This window comes from Sander lucioperca, chromosome 8, assembly GCF_008315115.2.
Source record: "Sander lucioperca isolate FBNREF2018 chromosome 8, SLUC_FBN_1.2, whole genome shotgun sequence".
Classification (NCBI taxonomy): domain Eukaryota; kingdom Metazoa; phylum Chordata; class Actinopteri; order Perciformes; family Percidae; genus Sander; species Sander lucioperca.
The window spans coordinates 21,840,350-21,859,631 of NC_050180.1; the positions used below are offsets into that span (position 1 = coordinate 21,840,350).

The 19,282-nt window shown below is 38.0% G+C and overlaps 3 protein-coding genes across 5 annotated transcripts; 1 reads left to right on the forward strand and 2 right to left on the reverse strand.

Annotated features, from left to right (window-relative positions):
* Nucleotides 1-71: 71 nt before the first annotated feature.
* LOC116048586 (cytochrome b reductase 1) lies at nucleotides 72-2,471 on the reverse strand. The gene is made up of 4 exons (XM_031297755.2): nucleotides 2,212-2,471; nucleotides 1,423-1,631; nucleotides 921-1,075; nucleotides 72-794 (listed from the first exon to the last, which is right to left on the reverse strand). The coding sequence occupies exons 1-4, from the start codon at nucleotides 2,396-2,398 to the stop codon at nucleotides 512-514; spliced, it is 834 nt and encodes a 277-aa protein (XP_031153615.1). The 5' UTR covers nucleotides 2,399-2,471; the 3' UTR covers nucleotides 72-511.
* Nucleotides 2,304-12,793, reverse strand: dcaf17 (ddb1 and cul4 associated factor 17). Of its 3 annotated transcripts, XM_031297785.2 has the most exons (15): nucleotides 12,170-12,792; nucleotides 11,971-12,074; nucleotides 11,108-11,198; nucleotides 10,878-11,014; nucleotides 10,700-10,778; nucleotides 10,097-10,186; nucleotides 9,886-9,993; nucleotides 8,868-8,970; nucleotides 8,598-8,740; nucleotides 6,847-6,956; nucleotides 6,558-6,645; nucleotides 6,339-6,422; nucleotides 3,699-3,854; nucleotides 3,509-3,615; nucleotides 3,224-3,449 (listed from the first exon to the last, which is right to left on the reverse strand). In XM_031297785.2, coding segments are annotated over exons 1-15 (1,575 nt in total). In that variant the 5' UTR covers nucleotides 12,344-12,792; the 3' UTR covers nucleotides 3,224-3,448. The 3 variants fall into 3 exon arrangements, with proteins under 3 accessions (XP_035860308.1, XP_031153645.1, XP_035860309.1); XM_036004415.1 differs by lacking the exons at nucleotides 3,224-3,449; nucleotides 3,509-3,615 and adding an exon at nucleotides 2,304-2,527 and having other exon boundaries at nucleotides 12,170-12,793; XM_036004416.1 differs by lacking the exon at nucleotides 9,886-9,993.
* mettl8 (methyltransferase like 8) lies at nucleotides 12,207-18,604 on the forward strand. The gene is made up of 10 exons (XM_031297807.2): nucleotides 12,207-12,394; nucleotides 13,787-13,943; nucleotides 14,145-14,236; nucleotides 14,333-14,697; nucleotides 14,837-14,886; nucleotides 15,351-15,411; nucleotides 17,100-17,239; nucleotides 17,663-17,769; nucleotides 17,870-17,935; nucleotides 18,294-18,604. The coding sequence occupies exons 2-10, from the start codon at nucleotides 13,792-13,794 to the stop codon at nucleotides 18,446-18,448; spliced, it is 1,188 nt and encodes a 395-aa protein (XP_031153667.1). The 5' UTR covers nucleotides 12,207-12,394; nucleotides 13,787-13,791; the 3' UTR covers nucleotides 18,449-18,604.
* The last annotated feature ends 678 nt before the right edge of the window (nucleotides 18,605-19,282 follow it).

Below are 19,282 nucleotides of genomic sequence, written 5' to 3' on the forward strand. Positions count from 1 at the left end.
ATCTATCCATCTATCTATCTTTGAGAGGCATTAATAGAACAGGAACAAGAAACCAGAGCACTAATGTCAAATGTGATAAACAACCACAAATTGGTGCTCATTACTTTTTTTTTATTATTATTGACTGTGTTCTATTGTATGAATATTTTTCATCTTCTCTCTACACATAAATATTCAAGGACTGTACGATGCAAGGTAGAAGTTGCAAATATTCATTGTAAAATGTAGATAGGTTGTGAACATATTTTAAAAATCCAGATATCACAATACAAAAGGTCTATCTGAATCTTGTTATGAAGTAGCTCACCATTATTTACATACACTTACAATAAATGGCAAACAACAAAATGCCAACAAAATTAAATACTTAAGGTGCAAGAGATACAGTTATGTATGGAAAAGATCAGCAAAAATAGATTTCTTCATTTTTACTTTCTCTGACCAGTTTAGACTGGGTGTACATGCATTCAACACTTGATACAGTATCTGCTCCTAGTTAGTTAATTTGTAATCAGTTAGCCTGATCATCTAATTTGTTACTACTCCTCCTCCTGACATCCCCAAAGGGCGCAGCATCAGTTCCATCAGATAGTTGAGACATGACTGGACCGACTTTGCTGCTGTCCTCACCTTCCCCAATGGTATGCAGAGTATGCAAGACCTGGTCACTGGGGCGTTTCCAAGATGTTCGAGTGGCAATCCAGAGGATAAGAGCTCCAAAAACCACTAGGAGGACTCCCAGAACATTCACGAAAATTGCCTCTGGGGGAGAGTCCTTATATTTCGGGTTGCTCCTTAGTAATGAAGTACAAAAAATCTGTTATGCCCACTCTTAAGCAGCACATTAACATTGTAAAACTGGTTTGTACATTTTTACAAGCTATTACAAGCCTTTATTTATTTTTATTGTTAATACTTACAGGCCAAAAATGAGTTTCTCGGTGATGCCCATGAGTGCCACAGCTATTACACTGGTAAAGAGTAAAAGACCGCCATAGACATGGAGGGGCATAAACACTGCTCTCCAGGATGCAGGTGTAACTGGTATCAAGTATATGCCAACTCCAAGAACAAGCTGCTCATTGAAGTAGAAAAAAAAACATCCACTTATCAGATATTGTACTAAATGAGGCTGTTGTTCACTATGACTTGGCGTTTTTGGAAACACCAGGACTATGTTGTTTTTTAGGGACATACCACCCTACACTATATGTATTGTCTTACAACCAGTCCAGAGCTCCATTAAAGATTATTAAGATGGTAAAGGTGCAGTGGTTTGAAACATGCAACAAAAAAAACTCATTTAGTTCACATAATGTAGCCTTCTACAAGTAGCAATATCAGTACTGCAAAACAAAACCAGGAGCCTTTGTTTATTATCCATTACTTTAAATACTTTAAAATAAAAAGGGGTTTATTTACCTGTAGACAGAAGAGTATCAGAGCTGTCAGGCCCAGCCAGCTGTGCAAACTGTACATGTTGGGGATTTTGGCAGCATTGTGGAAGTCAAAAACAGCCACCATAGCTATGACAGCAAGAATGAAGGCTAGTAAGTGCAAGCCTGCATGGATGAACTTCATCATCAGTTTGCTGCACTGCCAGGTCCAGGGGAGTCTGTAGACAATGATGGCTAGACAAGAGAAGGTAACTCAGTGTCATTCAGACAATTCTTAATGCAAATATGCATATTTTTACATTTTGACAATATTAAACATCTTTTTTTCTCTTAAAAAGTTGGCTAACCTGTCATTACATTGTTTAAGTGATATTTGCATGTATGACAGGCACAATTTAAAGGTTAAAAGGTGTAGTTGTGGGTAACCACTTTAAGAAAGCACTACTATTGCTATTATATAAATTACTTTCTAGGTGCATGCTTGCTGTAGTCCTTGAGAGCAATTTGCTTATCTAGATGTTAAGCCGTAGCTATTATCAGACTAACTTATAATACACTAGCCGATACGATCCAATAAGTTAACAATTTCTAATGACCGCTAAGTGGGGGTTTAGTTGGTGGACCACACTTTTACAGTAGGCTATTTATTACGCACTTACACACGTAGTAACCTCCTCCTAAGATAAGATCCTCGGAAAAGCGAGCCTTGTGTAGCTTGGCCTTGAGCAATACTTTCTTTCAGTTGTTTACATTCCTTAAAAACAACATCCACATTCCGTTTTCCCTCTATCCTTGTTGAAAAGACTCCTCTCACCTATTCCTTGGAAGAAAATAAACCCGATAACTATCAGGACCGGATGCCAGTTGAATTCAGCCAGTCCTCCATCCCAGGCAAAACCTTCTTTATAGTTGAGAACCCATATTAGCACGAATATTATGGAGACAATTCCGGCGGCGGCGGCGGCAGACAGAGCGACCAGGAACTGTTTCAAGTTCTCCATCGTTATCAGTGTCAACAACACAACAGCAGCAACAGAACGGAGCGACTTGACCGGAGCAGCTGTTTTCACAACTAAACTTCAAGTGGTTGCTATTGAGAGGGTCCTCGGTCACATGACCCAGAGCTGTGACTATGTGGAGGAAGCACGTTGTGCAAGTTTTTTCTTCTGACCAGGAAGCGCCTTAATTGTTTGCGCTGCATCTTTCTCTGACAAAATTGACTCATTTTAGCAGTGCATGTTCTTGCATCAGTGCTATTGACTAACACGCTGATGCGTTTGAGTATTGCTTACAAGTTATATTTTTACTAAACTATGTTCTTGGCCATTTTCTTACTTAAGTTGTTTTTACTATTACTACTACTACTACTACTACTACTACTACTACTACTACTACTACTACTATGTTCTTGACCATTTTCTTGTATTACTGAATACATTTGCTTTTTTTATCACTTATTTTTCTAAACTCAGAACACTTATAAAAGAGGGCTCTTGATTAATTAATGTGTTTATTTATTTTGGTGGGGGGGGTCCTATTAGTATTACTTTTTGCTATTTACAACAACTTTTTGGCAGAAAAAAAACTTACACAACGTTACTGTCAGGGCCTTCAACATACATTTGGGTATATCTGTAGCTTGATACAAAACCTACAATTTCAAATCAATAGCCAGGTTTTACCACCTTATTTATGGTTTAAACTAACATATTAGAACTGTGGGTTGTGAAAGCAAGTAGATGATAAACTCATACATATTACATAGAAGCAATTTTGGAATATCTTAATATTTGGATGGACATGACGTAAAGAAGGAGGCAGAAATACACAGTAACAAAAATAAAAGATTTTAATTTAAGAGAAAGATTAAGAGTGTAAATAATGTAATATGTAGGTAATAGGTAGGAAGACAGAACATGTTCATATACAGTTCAGAAACTTAGAATGATATCAATTACAAACCATGATTATCAAATGTAATTCACACAAAATATATGGCAGTGATCCAAATATGAAAAAACAGCATTATGTGTTTTTACACACAGAATAGCTGAACAAAAAACATGAGTTGGAAACAAATATTTACATAATCTTACAAAGTAAATGTCACTTATTTACTGGCAGCCTTGAGTTTGTAAACATGGCAACAGAAGTTGGAGTTCTTTTGTTCAATATGAACAATTGTGTCTTTGTCAAAGAATAACTCATGTCGATAAGTCTGAAACAAAATATAAGAGCACCAATGAATCTATATACACAAACTTCAGTTTAACGTTGGTACATTCATCTCAGGTCACTCACCTCGTCCCAAGGTTCCACCAGATCAACCGTCCGCAGTAACTGCCCACTCTGGTTGTCATGCAGTCGGATGTGAGCTCTGCCTTCTCCCTCCTCACCATTAGTTACCACCACTGCCAAAAGGTCCAGCTCATCCTCATATTCCACCATACGAAAAGTCTGTAAAATTGAAAGGCTCATTGTTGTGAAGCTGTGCCAAGTTCTATGTATCCATAAGGGCACCTTTGCCAAATACGTATGTAACCCCATTTCCTGCTACTTATCAGGCATTCAAAGAGCAGATTTACAGCAGCTGAAACTTGTACGCATGCATGCGCCACTAACTGAGAAGTCTGCATCACCAGTCTTGAACTTTATTACACTAGTCTTCACTAACCTCGAGTTGAACTTCACCTTGCTACATAAATGTATAACGTATAGTAGTGGTTACAGGTGCAGCCAACAACGATGTGGCCGGAAGATGGAGACAGTTCTTTCGAAAGTTGTTAGCACAATAAAACTTATTTTAGAAATCAAGCTGTCATCCTGAACTTTCTGCACATTGAATAAAATGCACATTTGGAAACCACTCCTTAATTGGTCTGATGAAAACAGTGCTGTTTGAAAAACACAACAATCATGTTTGACTTTTTCATTTTGAACTTGTGTTATTTAACTGTTAACTGCGGTCATCGGTTTCTCAGGTGGTGTATCAGTCACCACTGGTCTGATTTTGGTCAAACTCAAAAGGGAGGATGACCCTAGAAACTTGGGTCATCAAGATAGGAAAGGGGGAGAGAGACAGGGAATGACATGCAGCAAAGGGCCGCAGGTCAGAATTGAACCTGTGGCTGCTGCGGCAAGGACTGAGCCTCAGGTAAGCTACCCAGGCAACCCCATCTAGTTGCTTTGAAAGTTATTTATAAAGGCCAAAGAGTAACAGTGTTACAAAACTGCTGGCTAATGGACTAAAATGTACCTCTGCTTATCCTTTATTAGGGCCCGAGCGCCGACAGCGGCGAAGGCCCTATTGAAACTGAAGGAATTATTATTATTCTTTTCCCGGCAAATGAATTGGCTTTTTGAGGGGCTTAACATATTCAAAAACTCACCAAATTTGGCGGTCGCATCAAGTCTGGTGAAAATTTACGTATTTTAAGGGTTTCGGGAATAGGCGCGCAAAAATGGCTCGCTAGCGCCCCCTACAAAGTTAAAAAAATTGAGCCCCTGCAGTGCGTTTAACGTAGACTTACAAAACTTGGTACACATATGTATCATGTCAAGATGTACAAAAAACGTCATTGAAGCCATACCCTAAGCCCAACAGGAAGTCCGCCATTTTGATTTCAAAGTTCGAAATTAGTGCGATTTTGGCCATTTCCACATGTCGTACTTTAACGAACTCCTCCTAGAGATTTCATCCGATCAACTTCAAATTTGGTCTGTGCCATCTGAAGACATTAAAGATGAAAAGTTGTTAAAAGAAAAACTTTTCGTCATAGGGCATGGCCGTGGCGGGGCGGCCATTTTGTGCGTTTCGCCGCCGAAACAGGAAGTGGGTGTAACTCGAGTGTACATTGTCCGATTGGCTCGAAACTTTTCAGGATTCATAAGAGTCCAACCCTGAGGACAAATAAAGGCCGATATTTACTTAAAGTCATAGCGCCCCCTAGTGGCAACAGGAAGTAGGCCAAAAAGTCAAGGTGCTATACTTTAACGAACTCCTCCTAGAGATTTCATCCGATGTACTTCAACTTGGTCTCTATCATCCCAACACCTTAAAGATGAAAAAGCCACGCCCCCTTTCATAACATTTTAACCGTTTAAGGTAGGGTCTTGTGTGAGGTGTCATTGAACTCAGCAGAGAGTTGCTTCTTCATTGGTGATGGTTTGGCCCGCCCCCTATGCTTAGGCCACGCCCCCTTTCATAACATTTGAACAATTTAAGGTTGACCATTGTGTGAGGTATCAGTGAACTCAGCAGAGAGTTGCTTCTTCATTGGTGATGGTTAGGCCCGCCCCCTATGGCTAAGCCACGCCCCCTTTCATAACATTTGAACGATTTAAGGTTGACCAGTGTGAGGTATCAATGAACTCAGCAGAGAGTTGCTTCTTCATTGGTGATGGTTTGGCCCGCCCCCTATGCTTAAGCCACGCCCCCTTTCATAACATTTGAACGATTTAATGTTGACCATTGTGTGAGGTATCAATGAACTCAGCAGACAGTTACTTCTTCATTGGTGATGGTTTGGCCCACCCCCTATGTTCAAGCCACGCCCCCTTTCATAAATGCTGACCCATCTAAGGTAGAGTCTTGTGTGAGGTATCATTGAACGCAGCAGGGAGTTCCCTTTTCATTGGTGACGATTTGCGGTGTCTGAGTGCCGCACAAATGCACGGTCGCAAGGAGCGGCGAACGCCGGTGACCCCGACGCGCGCAGATGAGAGAGGGCCCGTCCATCGCTGCTTGCAGCTTTAATTCTAAATTGTTCTTGCCTTCAATCAAGTTGTAATACTTGTTACATCCGGTGTTGTGTTGCTGTGATGTCTCGGATATTACTCACAGAAGAATTATGCATTTTAAAAGGATAATGCTTATGTTATTGGAAATAAATCCTATAAAAAGAAAAAAGACCAATAATAAAAGCGAAATCACTTTGGCACCTCTTGATCTGGGTCATCATCCAGCTGACGAAATCGTTTTTTCACTGTGCGGCCTGATGAGGTCACAGTGACTTGTGAGGTAGGCTGAAGTAGATGTAAAACAGAAACATTTAATTTGGACCGCACCAAGACTGACTGACCAATACACTTGATACATACATGAGGCTGATTCATGAGCAAGGTAAACTAAGTCTGTAGTGAGGCCAGCATGACACTTACATTGCTGTTCCGATGAGTTGTCATAGAGAAATCCTCAAGTACCTTCGATGGCAAACCATTGTTTAGTTCACCACATATTTTAAGGACACTTGAAGAAAAAAAAACAAACAATGGACATGTCCAGTATAATAAGAAAATAAAAAAATAAAAATATATATATCATACTTTATGTATATGCAGCAAATAACATACTATTGTTACTTTTAGTGACAAGGGATAAGGAAAACCACCACAAGATACTTCACCACTGTTTTCATTTTGTTATGTAAAAGTTGACTGTAGTACTTACTTTATGGTGGCAGGTCCAACATGAATGATTCTTCCTGAGTCATCAGGATGGAAGAAGATCCCATCACTCTCCAGAGAGTAGCAGTTCATGTTTTGAATTCCATTTGTTGCCTAATGTCATCAAATTAAAAAGTATCACATTAACTAGGACATGCATTATTCATTATTATTACTTTTATTAATTGCATAGCAAACTACACATAGTACCATGAGCACATAACTATAACCAGGTTTCCTCTTGAAAATAATCAAAAAGAAAATCTAGCAGGCAAGACAAATATAATTTCTTTTCCACATTAAATCTACTAACAAGTGTTTTTGTGACGTGAAACTGGATTTGAACCATACTTAAGATACAAATTTCAGGTACTGTATCAGTTTAATAATTAGGTGTCTGCTAAAATGTGTGTATCATACTTTTGGGGGTTTTCTGATGCTGAGAATAATTCAAAGAAACTTTTTCATTTTAAATATACCACTTATACTTCATTTAATAATACCACAAATGGTTTTCTCTTTTTTGTTGTGTTTTGGCAACTGCGGCAGCTTAAAGGACAATTCCGGCGCAAAACGAACCTAGGGGTTAATAACAGATGTGTATCCACTCGTCATTCTCTGGGACATGTTTTCATGCTAATCAAATGTGTTTGTAGCTTGAAAGAAGCTAGCGCGGACCACTGATTAGCTTACAACGCTAGTATTCGGGGCACAGGGAAAGTAAAAACAAATCACTATTTATACCACTAAAAAGGCTCAAAATATCACCAAACTTCAACAGTAGCATAAAGAGGGTCCCTAAATGTTAACCGAAGCATTGAGAACTTTGTAAGTGTACAGACAGTTTATTGAACGAAGAGCTGCGGGAGCTCCATGAAAGGGCTACGAGAGAGGGACCAGATGGACAGTTATCCACTGAGTAAGTACACTAGACAAGTTATGTTTTACATCGGTGTGATTATTTCAGATATATTGAGCAAATTGCTTTTGATTTACGTTTGCATCGCCAGCTGTAAGTCATGACTGGTTTTCAAGACGGCGGCCGTATGTAAACATGAACGCGAGTGTCTTTATAATCTCTTTTCAATAAACTGTCTGTACGCTTACAAAGTTCTCAATGCTTCGGTTAACATTTAGGGATCCTCTTTATGCTACCGTCGAAGTTTGGTGATATTTTGAGCCTTTTTACTGTTATAAATAGTGATTTGTTTTTACTTTCCCTGTGCCCCGAATACTAGCGTTGTAAGCTAATCAGCGGTCCGCGCTAGCTTGTTTCAAGCTACAAACACATTCGTTTAGCATGAAAACATGTCCCAGAGAATGACAGAGTGGGTACACATCTGTTATTAACCCCTAGGTTCATTTTGCGCAGAATTGTCCTTTAAATGTGATTTTATGTTTTTTTTCACACATGCACCTTAGTTGCTGACAATTGTCTCTGGAAAGAAATACATGTGAGCAGTGTCATCAAAGACACCAAAACCGACATAGGCTTATGTTACAGTACACATGCAGAAAAGATCTGCACAAAAGTAGTTGGACCATTGTCTGAGGCTTTTGAATAGTGATTATAGGTTTGGTTCTGCTCTGTCTAGCAGCTAGATACAAAGCCTGTCACAAACACCTGTGGCCCTTCTTACCCTGACACTTTCAATAACCTCTGGCTTTGGTAGTCCATCACACAACAAGACTGGGGATATTTCTCTATATTTTAGTGTATGTGTTTTTGAAGTTTAAAGGATTCTTTAAACATACCATAGTGCTGTCCTTGAGTGAACAGATGTGGTGAGTGCCCTTGTGATTTTTATGCAGTGGTGTGTAGATGTAGTGCCACGGGTAGCCTCCAATCTGGACACTGTTATCAGTGCATGACACCTCGAAAAGCACTGGAGGACAATCTACGGAATAAGACAAAAAAAAAAAACCTAGCACATTTACTTTGTAATAAAGAAACATTCCTTCCTACAGTGGCCAAGTAGATTTACTAAAATCTGATACCACCTGCTAGCCTTAAAACAGACTTGCCTGTGATCTGGATATTTACTGGGATACCAAACGGAACATCTCCCACTGTTTTGCCTCCAAGAAGTGAACTCTGCTTTCCAAGCGTTAACTTCTCTGTCAAATACTGAAAACAAAGAAAATATTCATCAAATACACAGAGCTGTAAGCAGCAGGATGAGCCAGAAGCATAATAAAACACTGAATATGCAAATATTCCCACATATTCAATAATCAACAAATGTATTCCTGATGCAATGTTATACAATCTGATTCAAATCTTTATCTTGATCAACAGTGTGCTGTTTTAGTTTTTTTAAGATTATTTTTTGGGCATTTTAGGCCTTTATTTTTAAAGGACAGATGAAGACATGAAAAGGGAGAGAAAGGGGGAATGACATGCAGCAAAGGGGTGCAGGTCGGAATTGAACCGTTGAGGAGTAAACCTCTCTACCAGGTGAGCTACCCAGGTGCCCAACAGTGTGCTGTTTAATAGCTGTTACACACCAACCAGACGGCCGACCGTCGGCAGAAAAGGCAGTCGGACTGATCAGTTGGGTCCCCGAGGTCCAAAAAAATTACTATATAAATGTATCGTTTCCCAGAAAATGAAAACCGGCAGCTGATAGAACGAACGCGTCACGTGGGTCTTTTTTCTCCAGAAATTCACAGCCAGACTGTCATGGCGGCTTGTTTAGAAAACGATCTCATATTGTACTAAAATAATTCACCGAAACGTGTTTCTGAAAACATTTTAAGCGAGAAATAGGCCATACAGTTGCTGAATCTGTCTTCATTTCAGATCAACAGGTCAGTTTAAAAGATTTGTCAGATTTTGAGAGGCTCATCCGCTCGCCATTTCCGGGTGAGTCCCGACTGTCCTGTCTCCGACTGAGCATGTCGGGTCGGCCAAAATTAAGGCCGACAGCTCCTCCAACGGACGACGGCACAGAACAGACTCGAGTCACTGACCTCGCCAGACTGTCCGACAGCCGATAATCGGGTTGGTGTGTCAGCACCTTAAGGATTAAAAAATACATACCCTTTGTACAATGTGCTTAAAGCTGTACAGTTTCACTGACTTGTTGCTGTAAGACACCACAAGGACACCTTGAGACAGAACAACATCGGTAACACTATTCCCAAATACCTGAAAGAATAAAATTTAGATACATTTTAATAATAACATATCAATCCTCTGGGCACCTTTAAAAAAGAAAAAAAAAAAAAACACTACAATCAAATCTGCATACCTTTTTGTTGATCTCCAACATGCCTACAACTTGTAAGGGGAAGACATGAAATATGGCCAGGTGCATCACCGTGTTCTGAGTGATACCTGCCTGTAAATAAAAAAAGAAAAGGAAAATGTTATTGTCATCTCTTTTCCACATCAGAGATTTTGGACAAGTAGTAAAATCATTAGTTAATCAGTCGACTAGTCGATCCACAAAAACAATGAAGGGAAACAATTTAGTAATTTAATTAAGCAAAAATGAAAAACTTTCCCTGGTTCCAGCCTCTCAAAATGTGAGGATTCAATGCTTTTTATGATTTCCTGATTATTGTGAATTGAACAAGTTTGGGTTTAGAACAAAACCAGCAAATTAAAAGTGTGGTTTTAAAAATGTCACCTTGCAGAAATTGTAATTGGCATTTTGGCATCATTATCATTAACTAGTGATACCTAAATTCTTTCACTGACTCATTACAAGATTTTATATCCATTTCCCTAGATTTATGCAATGCGACAATTAAAATTCATGAACTGCTAAAAAGCCATGTACAGCAAGATCCTATGCTTTAATACCCTTAATAAAGTGCCCTGTCACTCTTCAATAAGGCACAAAACTTACCTGTCGGGCTAAAAGTGTATCTTTGTTTTGAACAGATTTAACATAAAACATCTCTTGAGAAACATCCCAGCCAAGATACCTACCAAAAACAACAGAGTAAAGTTAAAGTTTTTAAATGAACGAAAATAGGAAATTAATCTCCCTTTTGAGAACATAGAACTCAGAGCGTTAACAATACCTGAACTTATGGTTTGAAGAGAGGTAAACTCTTTGCAGCTCTTCTCCCGTTTCAGCTGAAAGGCGATACAGCCAGTTATTGGCCGTCAAAGCCAAGAGGCTGGGTTTATGATCAGAGGGGGAGGTTAATGTGTTGTCCTGTCAACGAGACAAATTAAACAACAATCTGAACCTGGGTTGTTAAAATCTGGTTATTGAAAGTTCACCTTTAGTTTGTTTTATATCACTTACAAGTGGGCTCTGACACAGCAAGGCATCTTCAAATTTCTCCAATTTTGATCTCTTAGGCAGTTTGTATAGAAGTTGAGGCTCTGAATGAACACTGAAACCAGAAGATTTAAATCACTCATTGTGTGTAGGGTAAAACCTTTTATTCTGTTCTGTGTCCCTTACATACACACATAGCTATACATGTACATAGGGCTGGGCAATATATCAATATTATATTGACATTGATATATGAGACTAGATATCATCTTAAATTTTGGATATCGTTATATTGTATATTAGTCATTATATCCACATTATTGATGATTATTTAACTAAAATGTTATTGTGTACATTTTTTGTGAAACCACCAAAAGTCAACCCTACAATATTGCGGCAATATCGACATTGATGAATTTGGTCAAAAATATGGTGATATTTGATTTTCTCTATATCGCCCAGCTCTACATGTACATAAACATCATGACGATGTAAACTCAGGTTTTTCACGCTGTTTTAATCACACAACGCCAATTTTAATTTAGTAGATGATACTAATAAACTGGGTGAAATTGTATCTGGTAAGCTATGTATTGAGTCTCGAATGACAAGGCCTGCCACTAAATTCATAAAAGATGGCAATCGTTCGTGAATTGCAAGGTTTAGATTAAATCATGGCGTGGAATTATCACTTTCTTTTAGAAAGTAAATGCGTCTCACAGCTGTCCTGCAGTGATTCTCAGATTTTGATTTCTTCAGAGATACATTAGTGTATTACTATGTGACTATTTTATGCCAGTTTTTAAGATGCTGCATTTTATCTGTTATCTGCTATAAGGCATTTGTTGTATGTGTGCTGAAGACTAAAGTTAGTTATTTATACTCACCAGCTGTAGCAGTTCTGGTAATTTTCAAAATAGATTTTACCACTCTCATACATTATTGTGGATTTTGAGGTCTTGCTCCATGCTTTAATGAAATCCCTGTTGTCCTACAACAATAATAAAGAAGATATGTTAGTAACTAAAACATTTCTTTAAATCAGTTAGCTACAGTGAATATCTAAAAGACCGTTTTTACTATTACCTGGAGGAGGATACCTCTAAGGACCTTCATATTGTGTCTGATCAGAGTCCCAGCATCGCTGATACCTCTACTCCTCCGGTTCAACAGCTCAGTAGCATTTACGGCTCCTTTTCTCCGGTACGGCGCCATCAGCAGGTGGCACTTTGTTTCTACAAGCTGACTGTCCGGTAGCATGACAGGAGACAACAACCTGAGCTGCTGACCCCCAAGAACTTACAGAGCCAGGTAAGGACGTTGTGGTTTCCCAGTCCGAGGTAGTGATACAGTTAGAACCCTTCACCGAGCTCCATCTTCCGGAGACTACTGAAACTCTTCTCTGGCTTTAACGTTAGCTAGCTAACACGAAAAGTTAACAGCTAACAGTTAATGCTAACTAAAGTTAGCACTTTTGAGCTAGAGCAACCTCGATATCTCGTTTACTTCGTTTAAAAGTCGTACAAGGATCGTTATATATGAGCTAGCGTTGGTAGAGCTGGGTAACGTTAACGTTAGTTGCCCCGGGGTGAAACAAATAATCGATGTCAGCAGTTAGAGGTTAGCGGACAAATAATATAATATCGCATCAGCTGCCCATGCTAGCAGCTGGCCGCCTCTGCCGCTCCATATTTCTAGTCTTCCACTCCCTTCTTCTTCTACGGCATCCGTCTTGTAACATTAGCGCCCTCTTCTCGACCGTTGGTACGTTGACGTTACGTTATGTTATAAAACCACCCCTCAACATTTAGTTTTATTTTCCCTGAAGTAGCTTTAAGGTCGAAAAAATAATTCTATTTCACACTGTTTGACTGTATTATGAATATATGCTGTATTGGCTTGTTCCAAGTTTCCAACTCTATTGAAGCACATCGACTGAAATATTCAAACAAAATACTGTTTCTTTGGCTGGACAGTTCCATCAAATATAAATATTCCACATGAATATTGCATGATTTTATTCACATTTTTTCAAATTTCAGCCTGATATTTGTTAGCTAACTTTGGGATCCCCAGAATTAAGTTTGTAGTTAATAACTGAGAGACCAGCAGGTCATTGAGGTCATTTCAAAAACATCTCAAAAGATCCAATTCATATAGGCAAACAGTCAAGGATAAAGGCAGTTCTGTCTTAATCTTATATTAATCTTGCCAAAACATAAACAGGAGATATATATATATATTGTATTCAGTCTTTCATATTCATTACCTTCGGACAACCAAAACAAATCAGGATTCCTAAACTGTATGTTTTAGAATAGCAACTCCTTAGGTTGCTGTATATGGGGCAGGGGAATACAAAATGAAATTTGTTCTCAACAAAAAAACAACATAGAAATGCTGCTCTGATAGATTGTCATAAGCAAAAAGCATATTAAAAATGTTATTTAATATATGGTTCTTTGTGTCATTTTTGCTTGAATATATTAATAAACTGAAAATTGTTCCTGAAAATAAAATGCATATAATAAAAAAAAAAAAACGTGAAGATGTTGATGACAATATCCAGCAGCAAAATATTGCTAGAAGAGTAATTCAATTATTTTGTTTGCATATCACAGCACCAGCTCCCATGAGCTTTATTAGCCATAGGTGCACTGTCAAAGCATTGTAAAATATATTACTCTTCCTGCATTTTTACAGAGTAAATGCATAAACTACGGAGCTTCTCTGTGGCCAAATTGGCTAAAGGTTACAGCAGATTGTCGTCAAGACTAAAAGGCACAGGAGGAAGACCATCAGCTCCACTGGGTTCACGGATTCTGACCAATCCTGATGACATCTTTAAGCACAACATGTGGTCAGTGATGTACAGTAGTAGTTGTCACACATCTGTATGGAGACAGTAGGATAGTAGGATTACAGAATAGGTGTGCCTACTTTTAATGATACTGAGCTGAAATTTGGGGTTACAGTTGAGAGCTTTCTAACTTTAAAACGCAACAATGGATTTATATGTTAAATTTACTTTAATTTGCTTTTGTAATGCTTTATATTTTAGGGATCATGTGCAATGGACAGAAGAGGATAAAGAAAATGCACAGCAGAAGGCAAAAGAAAATGCCTTTATACAAATTCCTTTAGAGGAACAAGGCAAGAATTTATTCCTGCAAAAATATTTTTTAAGTTAGATTTTAATTTGATTGGGACTAACCTTTGTAAAATTATCCTGAAATCCTCTCCACACAGGTAAATTTGACACAGAGGCTTCCAAATACTGGGACAAGTTTTACGAGATGCACCAGGATAAGTTCTTTAAAGATCGCAAGTGGCTGTTTTTAGAGTTCCCAGAACTGCTTCCTTCCGGTGCAAAAAGTCAAGCCATGAACAGGTGTCTGGATGATCAGCAGGCGTCATACCCACAACCTTCTGGATCCAGCATAGACAATGAGACCAGACACCAGCAAAACAATGGTCCCACACACTATCACAGAAATACAGACACCTCAAATCCCCAGACAGAGTCCTGTCAAGGAGCAGCACTAGAAACAATTGAAGATGCCATACAGACTACTACTTTCCCTGGCCAGCGTGCATCTTTCAGGATCTTGGAGGTTTTCAAAATTCACATGTATTTATTTCAATTTCAATTTTTTTTTTAATATAGATTGTTGCATGTGGACCAATATACAGTTGTGATATAAAAAGTAGCATGCTGTTAGCTGCTATACTAAAAACAAATCTTCTTCACAGGTTGGATGTGGGGTGGGTAACAGTGTATTTCCCATCGTTAATTCCATAAAGTGAGTAAATATTTGAGATGTTTCCATATATTCCATTAAAGTCCATTTCAACATCATCAGTGTGGATCATAGGTCAATTTTCAGTGCAACCTATGTTTACAGAAGCAAAACATTTTAAAGACACACAATAATGGCCAGTATACTAAAATCAGTTTCTGGGTAAAGACAGTGTTGAAGGAAAAGAGTAACATTTTGCTGGTATTGGGAAGCACCTCAGCCTTTAGTTTGAACCAGAGGAGGCCCTTTAACACGTTATACTTCCTGTTTCTGCAATATCTTTATAATTAGTTTTTCCAGGTATAAGCAGAGATTGCATTTGTACAATTTTTGGCAATAGGCAATAATTAAGGTAAAATATTGGCTTCAGTGCATAATCCGGATAAGAGCTCCATGAAAATAAATGTGCAGTTGGACTGTATTTGTAATTAGTCGATGGTTGTTAAATTGGCTGTTCTATTTCACAGAGAAACAGACGCATTTTTATACTGTTGTGACTTCTCCGCATGTGCCATTCAGCTGGTCAAGGTAAGATTTTCTAAATTTGCTTAGTACTAACATGCACATATATACTGTAATGAGGTTAATACATTTCTAAAGCAATAATGACTAATATCAGTTATACTTAAAAAGTCAAACTAGCAGTGATGTGTTTATAGTACTTACTGTGGTCATGTGGACAATATGTTAAAGGTAATTACAGTCATATAATAGACTGCTAAAATGTTTAGACAGATTACATTCATTTTTGATGAAGTAATACATTTAATGTATTCACTGTAAAGAGTTGTTAATGTCAATCTTTGAGCTTTCCAGAATGACAATTCGAATTAGATTTTGTAGTTAGACCATTGTTCCCACACACAATGTGCATACTTCAAAGTCCTGCAGAATAACTCAAAGCTCTACCTATGATTCAGCTATACAGCTGAATCAATCAATTTAAATGTGAAGGAGCAGGAAAGAGAATCTGGTCATTTGTAGATAATATTTTTTGCACAGGTTTTAAAGTCATTTGAGTGTAAATTATCTTTATTTTGGGGTTGGCAAATAACTACTCTAATTTAAACTAATCATCTGTTTTATATTGAAGCCCATTTCCACCGGTAAAAAAATAAACAAGAAAGCTTGGCCTTGTGATGACAAAAAATCCTGTAAGTCATTATAATAAGAAACTTCCTTAAAATAATGACTTAGTGTCTTAGAATAACGAAAAACTTTCTCAAAATAACGATTTAGTATCTCAACATGAGAAACTTTCTCAAAATAATGAGAAACTTTCTTAAAATATGTATTTATTTTTTGGGGCATTTTGGCCTTTAATTGATAGGACAGTTGTAGACTGGAAAGGGGGAGAGAGAGAGGGAAGACAGAAAAGGGCCACAGGTCGGAATCGAACCCTGGGCCGCTGTGATAAGGACTGAGCCTTGGTACATGGGGCACACGCTCTACCAGGTAAGCTACCAGGGTGCCCCTTTCTTAAAATATTTAATTCATAAATAAATTAAATACCAAGTCATTATCTCAAGATAAGTAATTGGATTTGGATTGTTGGATTGTTTATAGCAGCAGTCATTGTGATACTGTACATTTATATTTTAATCTGACTTAAACTAATGCAAAATGATACTGTACAGTACATTTCTTATAAGCAGCCACTTAACAGAAGGAGTGCAAAGGTCAAAGTTTCAGTGCCCTTGCAATATTTAAGACATGTTGAATATCATAGAGAAGTTATGGCAAATGAGAAAGGGGAAATTAGTTGTAAATTAAAAATAATAAAAATATTAAATATTATGGGGGTGGCAGTGGTCCAGTGGGTTGGGTTGAGTTGTGAACTCGAGGGTCGCCGGTTCAAGTCCCAGTATGGACCAAAGTACGCAGTGTGGACTGGTAGCTGGAGAGTTGCCAGTGCACCTCCTGGGCTCTGCCAAGGTGCCCTTGAGCAAGGCACCAAACCCCCAACTGGTCAGGGCACCTGTTTATGGGCAGCCTTCCTCTGACATCACTCCATTAGTGCATGTATAGGTCCTGAGCATGTGTGTGTGTTTCAGGCCTGTGTTAATGTGTGTAAAAACTGTACCAGTTTTATCAATATATCTTATAAATAGTTGCACACAGTTGCCAAAATCTGTGTCTAGGCTACCATTTGGAAATGTACTTTGTGTGACTATAAAACAGTTTGGGATCTAGCCTACTTTATTTTCCTCATATAGGACCATCCAGACTACAATGACTCTGTGTGTCATGCCTTTGTCCATGACATTTGTGAGGAGATGGCCTCCTTTCCCTTCCCTCATCAGAGCCTGGATGTTATTCTCGCAGTCTTTGTGCTCTCCTCCATTCATCCGGAGCGGTAGGTGAAGGTTAAATGACAGATGACAGCCTGATATCATTTCTTACCTGCCAGACCCCTCTGTGGACGCCTCCACAACCCCTATAACACCCCTGACTCACCTTCACTTGTCCCAGGCTTTGCCTGAATGTCATTACAAAAAACATATAAATCTAACTGTATTATGTCACTGAGTACAACATATTAACTGTATAGGTTTGCTTGACATTCAAGGGATGGAAGCATGTTTTAATTTGTAGGCTGTAGTATTACCAAATGCACCTACATTGGCACCTTAGCACTGTCCACATACAGAGAAATGTCAGCTTCTAATCCGTTACTTGTTTAGTAGTTTGTTAATTAATAAATTCCCATACAGCCTTTATTTTTTCCATTAGCATCCATACACCATTATTGTTCCATTAATTGACATTTAATTGACAGAATGCAAGGAACTCTGAACCGACTATCTACATACCTGAAACATGGAGGGATATTCCTCTTCCGTGATTATGGGAGATATGACTTCTCACAACTCAGGTTTAAGAAGGGTGAGCCTTGCACACCTGAATATAGCCATTTTATCTAATTTACCTTATTTGTTGTATATTCTGTATACCCTTCTGTGTGGAATTTTTGTGACATTTTCAGGGCGGTGCTTATCGGAGAATTTCTACACACGTGGAGATGGAACATGCGTATACTTTTTCACTAAAGGTATTTCTGAATCATGAGATCTTCAATGATATTCCCCATTTGTATTTCACTTGTGGCAGTGAGCAAAGGGCTTTAAAAACAGCTTGGGAAATAAAATCTACAAATAATACAGTATATCTGAACAGTTGACTAAATGAATAAAATTATTCTATGAAAAAAATCCAAACAAAACAATTTGAGAATTTATTTCTTTTTTTTTTGGGTGTCTGGTCAAATTTTTCTGGGGAAAGACTTTTTAAATACTTAAAATACTTTTTAAATACTGAGGACATAAGTCCCCAGACTTATGTCCTCAGTATTTAAAAAGTCTTGGCTACAGCTCTGGTTACTGACTAGGTTTTTGTATTTATTTTTACAGATGAGGTTCATAATTTATTTTCCAATGCTGGACTGGAAGAAATACAGAATCTGGAGGACAGACGACTCCAAGTGAACAGAGGGAAGAAAGTTGTAATGCACCGGGTTTGGATGCAGAGCAAGTACAGGAAATCATATCCACTTTCACCATCCTAACACCCCACCATATAATTTGGAGCTACAGTATATGCCTTTTTTATATTTTGCTGCTTATTAATTTAATCCTGAACCAAAGGAGTATGTGTACAACAAAACTGTATCGAATAAACTAACAAAACATGTCAAACAAAGCTGTGGTGTTAACTGGTTTTATATCCTGTAGATCACTGTATTAATATCCACGAGATAAGTATATTGACTAGATTGAGAGAACTGTGTTAGCTTCATGGGGGGGAAATACAGTGAACATGTATTAGACTTTAAACATGCAAAACTTTGATTATGATTGGAATAAAATTAACGTTTCCTTATTTGTATCTTTCAGTTATGCTATATATTACAAGGAGAAAAACTAGATAGTTTTTGCATGATAAAAATAATCATGACAAGTCAGAATTCTGACAAATCAAGTATTTGACTTACTAAGTCAACACTATGAGATAGTATGTCAAACTTTTGATTTAATAGGTCAAACTTTTGACTTAATAGGTCAAACTTGTAATGTAGCCTACTAAATTGTAAACAGGTCAAAATTATGTCATTTTCACTTTTGCATTCAGAATTTGACTACTTTTCTTGGCTGAAATGGGCATCCACGACCTTTTGATATCGTCCAACAATTTGTTTAAAGGAAAATGTCTGATATTTCCAATTATTTAAGTTTTGAACATTATAATTGACAGTCATTTTCCACCAGTCTATAACGTGTACAAATTATGTGGTAACCGGTATGCATGTGTGCAATGTATATCATTTAAAGGTAGTCTTTATGTCTGGACTTGTTTCTTCATGTTTTTATTGACGTTGAGAAAAACGTATCACCCTCGCGAT

What these genes read in the sequence shown, in the direction of transcription:
- LOC116048586 (XM_031297755.2), bottom strand. Translation starts at nt 2,398, where the DNA reads ATGGAGAACTTGAAACAGTTCCTGGTCGCTCTGTCTGCCGCCGCCGCC. An exon ending in TATTTTCTTCCAAGGAATAG is followed by an intron (nt 1,632 to 2,211) that starts GTGAGAGGAGTC and finishes TCTCTTGTCTAG; the next exon opens with CCATCATTGTCTACAGACTC. An exon ending in TGATACTCTTCTGTCTACAG is followed by an intron (nt 1,076 to 1,422) that starts GTAAATAAACCC and finishes TTCAATGAGCAG; the next exon opens with CTTGTTCTTGGAGTTGGCAT.
- dcaf17 (XM_031297785.2), bottom strand. Translation starts at nt 12,343, where the DNA reads ATGCTACCGGACAGTCAGCTTGTAGAAACAAAGTGCCACCTGCTGATG. An exon ending in TCTTCAAACCATAAGTTCAG is followed by an intron (nt 10,779 to 10,877) that starts GTATTGTTAACG and finishes TGTTTTTGGTAG; the next exon opens with GTATCTTGGCTGGGATGTTT. An exon ending in CAACTCATCGGAACAGCAAT is followed by an intron (nt 6,423 to 6,557) that starts GTAAGTGTCATG and finishes CATCTACTTCAG; the next exon opens with CCTACCTCACAAGTCACTGT.
- mettl8 (XM_031297807.2), top strand. Translation starts at nt 13,792, where the DNA reads ATGCATAAACTACGGAGCTTCTCTGTGGCCAAATTGGCTAAAGGTTAC. An exon ending in CATCTTTCAGGATCTTGGAG is followed by an intron (nt 14,698 to 14,836) that starts GTTTTCAAAATT and finishes TCTTCTTCACAG; the next exon opens with GTTGGATGTGGGGTGGGTAA. An exon ending in ACAACTCAGGTTTAAGAAGG is followed by an intron (nt 17,770 to 17,869) that starts GTGAGCCTTGCA and finishes TGACATTTTCAG; the next exon opens with GGCGGTGCTTATCGGAGAAT.